At 37.0% G+C, this 9390-nt stretch overlaps 1 protein-coding gene across 1 annotated transcript; it reads left to right on the plus strand.

The window, feature by feature from the left end:
• Positions 1–859: 859 nt before the first annotated feature.
• Positions 860–2488, plus strand: LOC139168576 (tigger transposable element-derived protein 1-like). The gene has a single exon (XM_070754201.1). The coding sequence runs from the start codon at positions 860–862 to the stop codon at positions 2486–2488; it is 1629 nt and encodes a 542-aa protein (XP_070610302.1).
• The last annotated feature ends 6902 nt before the right edge of the window (positions 2489–9390 follow it).

Genomic DNA, 9390 nt, shown 5'->3' on the forward strand with positions numbered 1-9390 from the left:
ATATTTAATTATAGATAAGATATATGCATGTGTAGAGATGGACGAATTCACGAACTCAATTAAGGGAAATAAATTAATAGAATCAAAAAGAACATGGCAAAAATGGCACGAATGGGTTTAAAAGAGAACATAAAAGCAACATAATATGAAACAACAGTACAATTGAAACGACCTACAGTTACCGTGTATAATTAATGAACATAATAGATTTTAGAATTTAAAAATATAAAATACAATGTATATAATGAAAGGAAACCGGGCAAAACTTACTGTCAGAATGTTAACTGAGAATATGTATAATCTGTAATTCAAAATAATATGTGATGGGAATGACATAAGAAAAATTAATAAAGAGGTTAAAAAAAAATGTCCTAGATATTTAGAAGAGTTTTTTTGAAAAAGAATCTTCAAAAATTTGGCTAGAGTTTGTACACAATCAAGCAGCTCTTTTTCAAAATGCTATAAAACTTATTGAAGATGACAAAATTTTGGTAATCGAAGTAGCAAATTAAGATAATAATTTAAAATTTCAGTGTCAAGAGAGGTTAAAAAATATTTTTCTTCCATTAACTATCTATAATAGGATAAGCCAGCTAGAAGAACAAGGTGCAATAAATCATGTAGATATCATGAATCATGTTAAAAAGTTCTATAGTGAGAAATCTAGATGTGAAAAGACATTCTGAAAATTTCTTCTCCTCATGGGCACAACAGTTAGGGGTTAAGGGCATTGGGGATACAATCTGAAAAGGATCGAATACATTACGCAAGGCCATGATCAATGAATATTGGCGTGAGACCCAATTCAAAATTATACATAGAGCTATACAGTAGTACCTCGACATACGAGCTGCTCCACATGCGAGTATTCCAAGATACGAGCCGTGACGAGAGCGAAATTTCTGTTCGACACCCGAGCTCAAATTCGGGATATGAGCCGAACTTCCGGTTATCTCGGCGCAAAAAAAAAGTCTCGTCTCGGTGGTGTCAGTGTTTAGAGCGAGTGTATATTTGTGTGCATCATGGGTCCCAAAAAGTGTCTGCTAGTGGAAAGGCCGCTGAGAAGAAGAAGAAGATGATGATATCCATAGAAACGAAGCAGGAGATAATTAATTTACATGATAAAGGGACTCGTGTTATTGAACTTGCGAGGATGTTCAAACGCAGTACGTCTACCATTAGTACGATCCTTAAGCAGAAGGACATCCTTAAAGGTATTAAAGCAGCAAAAGGTGCGACGATATTTTCCCAACTTAGGACGTCTGTTCATGAAGAGATGGAGAGGTTATTGTTAATTTGGATAAAAGAAAAGGAGCTGGCAGGAGATACAATAATAGAGTCGATCATCAGCGAGAAGGCTCGTGCGATATTTTCCGACCTAAAGAAAAATGAACCATCCTCGTCGGGAGATCCAGACGAGTTCAAGGCAAGTCATGGGTGGTTTGACAAGTTCAGAAAAAGAAGTGGCATTCACTTGGTAGTTAGGCATGGGGAGGCAGCGAGTGCAGACATCAAGGCAGCGGAGGAGTTTATTATGCGTTTCGCTAGCCTGGTTGAAAAAGAAGGCTATGTCTCGCAACAGATATTTAACTGTGATGAGACTGGCCTGTTTTGGAAGAAAATGCCCCGTAGAACTTTCACTACTGCAGAGGAAAAGCGCATGCCAGGACATAAGCCCATGAAGGACCGTCTAACCCTTGCATTGTGTGGAAACGCATCGGGTGACTGTAAAGTAAAGCCACTTCTCGTGTACCATTCTGAGAATCCTCGCACGTTCAAGATGCACAAAATCCTAAAGGAAAAACTCCATGTCATGTGGCGCTCCAATGCAAGGGCATGGGTAACGAGGCAGTTCTTCGTGGACTGGGTGAATCTTGTTTGTGGTCCTACGGTGAAGAAATATCTTTTGAGTAATAAACTCCCCCTACGTGCCTTACTGCTGCTCGACAATGCTCCTGGCCACCCGCCCGCTCTTCAAGAGGACATCCTTCAAGAATTTCAGTTTGTAAAGGTTTTCTTCCTCCCACCCAACACGACTTCAATCCTGCAACCAATGGATCAGCAGGTCATAGCTAACTTCAAGAGGCTGTACACGAAGCATCTGTTCCACCAATGTTTCGACGTAACAGAGAACACCAACTTGACACTGCGTGAGTTTTGGAAGGATGATTTTAATATCGTTTCTTGCCTTAGCATCATTGACCTTGCTTGGCAAGAGGTGTCAAGGCGAAACTTGAACTCGGCGTGGAAGAAGTTGTGGCCTGCTGAGCCCAAGGGCGAGACCGAGGACGTCACCGAGACTAACACCCCGTTGGAGAAGATTGTGTCACTCGGTAAGTGTATGGGTCTGGAGGTAGCCGAGGGTGACATCAATGAGCTTATCGAGGAGCATGAAGAACCACTCTCTACAGAGGACCTAAAGGCGCTCCATGAGATGCAACAAATGGAGATGAGCCAAGAGATGAGCACTAGTGAGGAAGAAGTATAGGAGCCGCAGGAAGTCATTCCTACCAGTGAAATAAAAGCGATGCTAGCGCAGTGGGAGAACATTGTTGGTTTCATCGAAAAAAAATCACCCAGAGAAAGTAGCTATGAGTCGTTCAGCAGCACTTTTCAATGACACCTCGTTGACTCACTTTCACAACATTTTGAAAAGCAGGCAAAAGCAGATGTCATTGGATAAATTTCTTATGAAAAGAGCTGCTCCAAGTGAAAGTGCAGCCAAAAAGGCAAAAACAGATGATTAGGCTACTGTGTGTACATATGTAAATTTCAAAGTTTAAGAAAGTTTACAAGTTAAGTGTAAGAAACTTTATTATTCATTTATATGTACATGTACATTTCTTAATTAAAAACATGTCTTTTTTCATAATTTAGACTAACTTTGGGATTTTTTTGAGGGCTGGAACCAATTAGAATTATTTACATTAATTCCTATGGGGAAAAGTCGTTCGAGATACGAGCTGATCGACTTACGAGCCCAGGTCCAGAACGGATGAAACTCGTATGTCGAGGTACTACTGTATATGCATTCAATCTCCCAATAACAACTAGACTGGATAGATTAACAGCATGCCCAAAGTGTGGAATATGCAACACTGACTTATACCATGGATTGTGGGAATGTCCATATGTCATAAAATTCTGGCAACAAATAGAAGAAATTATTTAAAAGATTTGGGCAAAAGAAAATAACCTTTCTTTTAAGTTATGTTTATTCTATTGTGGACATGACGATTCCCTGAGTAAACCTAAACTAATGCATATTCTATTGCTAGTTAGCAAAATATGTTTACTAAAATGCTGGCAGGAACCCGCAGTCCCTCTGGTAGGCATGGTGATAGATCAAATGAAATGACTCTTTCATGTAGAACACTTAGAAGCAGAAAAATCCTATTTGTTATTGCATTTTCTATTCAATTGAAGTTATTTTTTTTGTTTAATACTGTTCTATCTATTTCTAATAGCTCCCCTACATTTGACTTGTTTATGTATGCTTTTAAGTGTTCTTCTATTTTATCTTCCTTTTTATATAATTCCTCAAAATATTTAACCGCGATTTCTTTCTTTGCCTCTATTGTAGATTGTTTCCTTTATCATCTTCTAAAAATTGTATATATCGCTCGACTTCTTCCTTTTTTAATTTATGGGCTAACCATCTGCCTACCTTGTTTGCGTTTTTGAAGTGGTTTTGTTTAGCCATTCTGATTTTGAAGGCTATTTCGTCTTGTGTCAACAAATTAATTTTATGTTTAATTTTGTCTCTCTCCTCTTTTAATTCTTCAATAATATGTCCTCTTGCATTTCTAATTCTATTTGTTTTATTTTGCTTTGGTAATATTTTAACTGTTTATTTTTAATTTTCTTTATTTTGGCTGAATAAAATCACCAGGACCAGATGGCATTCTTAGTGAATTTTATAAAGAATTTAAAATCTCTTTAGAAAAAATATTATTAGTTATGTACAATGAGGTACTAGAAAAAGGAGTAGTACCAAAATCCTGGAAGGAAGCACTGGTGAGTTTGACACCAAAACGTGATTCAGAAAAACACAGAATACAAAACTACAGGCCCATACTTAATGTAGACTACAAATTTTTTATGACCATCATGGCAAATTTTTTATGACCATCATGGCAAATAGAATAAAACCAATTTTAAATAATAGTATACATACTGATCAAAATGGATTCTTGCCAGGTAGATTCATCAGGAACAATACAAGGACCATCTTAGACATACAGTGGTACCTCATGATACGAACCCCTCGTGATACAAACTTTTCGAGATACAAACCCAGGGTTCTGAATTTTTTTGCCTCTTCTTACGAATTTTTTCACCTTATGAACCCGCCCCCGATCACAAAAACGGCGCTCCGCTGGGCGCTGCTGCCCGGCTGTAACCTTCTGAAACAGTCAGGCGCTTGTCGGCGACCTCAGGAACCCGAACCAGAAATTTTGCCGAACTTCCAGGTTCGGTGTTCGGGAGAAGCGCCGCCGCCCGTCTATCACCTTCTGAAACACCGGCCGCTTCTTGGCATTCTCCTGAACGGCGAATCCGGAAGTTCGGCAAAAGTGCCCAGCTGTTTCAGAAGGTTACAGCCCGATCGGCTGCGGCATTTTAGGCCGGTCTGCAAGCTCAAAGAGAGGATGGGAATCCCAATAGGGAATTCCATGGGCAGAGCTTTGACGTCAGGAAGACGTCCTTCCTGGAGGCCACGTTTTGGACGGCCAGGAAGGACGTCTCCATGATATCAAAGCTCCTGGAACGTAAAAAATAAGGGTGGCTAGAGGAATAAATGGCAGGGGATCCTGGAACATAAAGAATAAGGGTGGCTGGAGGAATAAATGACAGGGGTCCTAGAACGTAAGGAATGGGGTGGCTGGAGGAATAAATGACAGGGGATCCTTGAACATAAGAAGTGAGGTGGCTGGAGGAATAAATGACAGGGGTCTTGGTACGTAAGGAATGGGGTTGCTGGAGGAATAAATGAAAGGGGATCCTGGAACGTAAGGAAAGAGGTGGCTGGAGGAATAAATGAGAGGGGATCCTTGAACGTAAGGAATGAGGTGGCTGGAGGAATAAATGAGAGGGGATCCTTGAACGTAAGGAATGGGGTGGCAGGAGGAATAAATGAGAGGGTATCCTTGAACGTAAGGAATGGGGTGGCTGGAGGAATAAATGAGAGGGGATCCTTGAACGTAAGGAATGGGGTGGCTGGAGGAATAAATGAGAGGGGATCCTTGAACGTAAGGAATGGGGTGGCTGGAGGAATAAATGACAGGATCCTTGAACGTAAGGAATGGGGTGGCTGGAGGAATTCCTCCTGCCACCTCATTCCTTACGTTCAAGGATCCCCTCTCATTTATTCCTCCTGCCACCCCATTCCTTACATTCAAGAATCCCCTCTCATTTATTCCTCCTGCCACCTCTTTCCTTACGTTCAAGGATCCCCTCTCATTTATTCCTCCAGCCACCTCTTTCCCTACGTTCAAGGATCACCTCTCATTTCTTCCTCCTGCCACCTCTTTCCTTACGTTCCAGGACTCACCCCCCTGTGCTGTCATTTATTCCTCCAGCCACCCTCACTCCTTACGTTTCCAGGAATCCCCCCTGCCATCATTTATTCCCCAACCCACCCCCTTTCACTGCCTTCCCAACCCTCTGTTCGCCTTGCTTCTGAAGTTTTGGATTTTCCTAATGGCTTGCACGCATTATTCACTTTTACATTGATTCCTATGGGAAACATTGTTTCATCTTACAAACTTTTCGCCTTACGAACCTCCTCCCGGAACCAATTAAGTTCGTAATATGAGTTATTACTGTATTAGAATTTTATGAAATGCACCTGGAAAAACCAATGGCTCTTATTTTTTTAGACGCACAAAAAGCATTTGATAATCTGAGTTGGGAATTCATGCAGGAATTTATAATGATCGAAACTATCTACCATACCCAATCGGCAAGAATTATGATTAATGGAGACTTAACCAAACAATTTCAAATTGGGAAGGGAGTACACCAGGGATGCCCGCTATGACCATTGTTATACATTCTATCTATTGAGATAATGCTAAATCAAATTAGGACTGACTCAGAGATTTTAGGCCTGAAAATTAAAGGACAAGAATTCAAACTTCAAGCATACACAGACGATTTACTTTTTATATTAGAAAATCCAATGGAAACTGGGAAATTCTTAATAAAAGAGATAAAAGAATATGGTGACGAGGCAGGACTAAAATGAATAAATACAAAACTAAAATTATAATTAAAAATATGAATCATGAACAAGACCAGAAATTAGAAAAATCTTCGAAGATACAAATTGTTAAGAAGGTTACATATTTGTGTATAGTACTAACAAAAATATGTAGTACGATCAAAGAAGATAACTATGATGTACTAACCAAAAAAGTAGAGAAACAGCTAATCGGCTGGAACAAACTTCATATTTCTTTATTAGGAAGAATCTCGACAATTAAAATGACAATCTTATTGAAATTCCTTTATCTCTTTCAAACGATTCCGATAAAACTAAATAATCAATTCTTTACTAAATTAAACAGAATAATCTCTAAATTCGTATGGGGTGGTACTTAAAAAAGAAAGAATATTAATATTGGAAGGACATGACATGCTAAGTGGGTGGCATAGTATACTTTGGAACGAAAAAAATTAAATCCTGACGTACTTTAAAAACCACTCAATCAGGGACTCACTATTAACAATATGGCTAAAAATTAGAAAAGAGCATTATATAAAAATTCCTAGGTGGTACTCAAGTATGGAGGCTTTGACAAATCCAAACACGACACAACTTTAAAAAATGGTAAATTACAATCAAATATTAGACGTAAGTGGAAATATCAAATCAAGAGAACAATTATTAGAACAGGACATAAAGATTGAGTGGTGACCACACCCAAATTTATTCAAAATGGCAAAAAGACAACAATAATTTAGGGATTCAAGAGAAACCTACAAATTTGGACAAATTAATACTAGGAGGGAAAAAATTATAACAAAAATATATAGTTTCTTGATAGAATACAAAATGGAAACAGAAATAGTCAAAGTCAATATGATTAGGTGGGCCAAAAACATTGGACACAGTATATACTCGATCAATGGGAGACAATCTGGACAAAAAATTACAAATTTACTAAATCTATCGCATATAAAGAAAACATTTTAAATATGTTTTATAGATGGCATATATCACCATCAAGACTAGCCAAAATTTACCCCAAATTAAAACCTGACTGCTGGAGATGCAGAAACAAAAATGGAACTTTTTCCACATGTGATGGACCTGTCCCAAAATTAGAAGAATTTGGAATAAAATTAAACTGTGGATCTACGACATAACTAAAGTTAAACTTAAATTAAAACCGGAGACCTTTCTTCTAGGCATAATAGACTCAAAATTAAAAAAAAAATATTACTATCTGATACAACACATAACTACAGCAACTAGAATATGTATTGCACAGAACTGGAAGAAAGAAGACACACCAACGGAGAGGGATATGATTAGAAAAATACTTGATTGTGCAGAATCAGACAAACTAACACAAGAAGTTAAAAACATTGACCATTCTTGTTATTATGATACTGGGGAGGACTTTTACATCTGGGTTGATAATAGGAAAAAAGGGTACCTATAAATAATCTATAATTTATCTATTTATTTATTTATTAATTAATTAGATTTGTATGCCGCCCCTTTCCGTAGACTCCGTTAGATCTTAGAATTTAGAAACAAAGCTAAAATTAGACCTATAATAGATTGGATATTAAGTATTATTTTATTGTTGATTGTTATTTTCGTTATATTTAAAAACTGAAAACAATCACTGTTGCAACTGGCCATGAAAACAGATAAGGAATGAACTGTCTTGAGTTAAAATTTGGGAGGGGGGAGGGTTAGGGTTATGTTTTGTGTTGTATCGTTTTGTACTACAAGACATAAATGCATTTGAAGATGCAATCATATGATAAAATTCTCAATGTTTTGTTTTAATATGTATATACATTCAATAAACTCAATTTAAAAAAATAAAAAAAGAAGCAGAAAAATCCAGCCCCATTTTTTAGAAAATGGAGGCGCTTTCTTTCTTTTTTCTTTTTAAATATTTTTATTAATTTTCAAAAAAGACAGACAAAGACATACAACATTAAACATTTAAGGACCTACCATTGCTCCGCTTATCATAGAAGTCTAACTATTACAGAAATATAAAAAATCTAACTGTAGTCAGATCAAAGCAGAAATACCACACATGTAAGTTACATTCTTATTAAATTCAACTCTATTTTTATAATATTAAACTTATTATTCAAATTTCTTTATATTTTAAAATATTCTATACTTAAACAAAAAAGGGAGGTTATTAGTAATACAGAAGAAAAAGAAAAATGAAAGAATATACACTTCTAAGTTAGTTATACTATATATTAATTCATTCTATCTTATAATTATTAATACCATTTTTAAAATTTCACCAGTCATATACTTTATTCCATATTTTATAAAATTTTGTTTCATTTTGATTATTTAAACGTTTAGTCATCATATCTAGTTCTGCACATTCTATGATTTTTTAAAATACTTCAGTGTCTTTTGGTATTGTCTTTTCTTTCCATTTCTGTGCAAATACTATTCTTGCCACAAACAATATATGTATTATTAAATAATAAGTTTCTTTTTTATACTTTGTGTTTGGAATAGCCAATAAAAAAAATCCAGGAGATTTTTTAATCTTCTCTTTTGTTATTTCGTTTATCCAATTCTCTACTTTGTTCCAAAATATTTTTGTCTCAGAACATGTCCACCACGCGTGATAATATGTACCATTTTCTTTTTTACATTTCCAACAGATAGGCGATACAGACGGAAACATTTTAAAAATTCTATATGGTGGAAGGTGCCATCTGTAAAACATCTTAATTTGATTTTCTTTAAAGAAAATTGATTTTGTTATTTTCCAATTATACATCCATATCTTTTCCCATGTGTCTAAGTTTATCTCTTTGCCTAAATTTTTGCACCAACTAATCATATTGTCTTTCAATATCCAACCTATCGTTCTATAATTTAATAAGTATTTATAACAGACTCAAGCTCAACCCGGATAAGACGGAGTGGCTGTGGGTTCTGCCTCCCAAGGACAATCCCATCTGTCCGTCCATCACCCTGGGGGGGGAATTATTGACCCCCTCAGAGAGGGTCTGCAACTTGGGCGTCCTCCTCGATCCACAGCTCACATTAGAACAACATCTTTCAGCTGTGGCGAGGGGGGCGTTTGCCCAGGTTCGCCTGGTGCACCAGTTGCGGCCCTATCTGGACCGGGACTCATTGCTCACAGTCACTCATGCCCTCATCAC

The sequence above is a fragment of the Erythrolamprus reginae genome, chromosome 5, assembly GCF_031021105.1.
Source record: "Erythrolamprus reginae isolate rEryReg1 chromosome 5, rEryReg1.hap1, whole genome shotgun sequence".
Taxonomy (NCBI): domain Eukaryota; kingdom Metazoa; phylum Chordata; class Lepidosauria; order Squamata; family Dipsadidae; genus Erythrolamprus; species Erythrolamprus reginae.

Excerpts from the sequence above, each read along its gene's own strand:
- LOC139168576 (XM_070754201.1), top strand. The coding sequence starts at position 860 with ATGCGAGTATTCCAAGATACGAGCCGTGACGAGAGCGAAATTTCTGTT.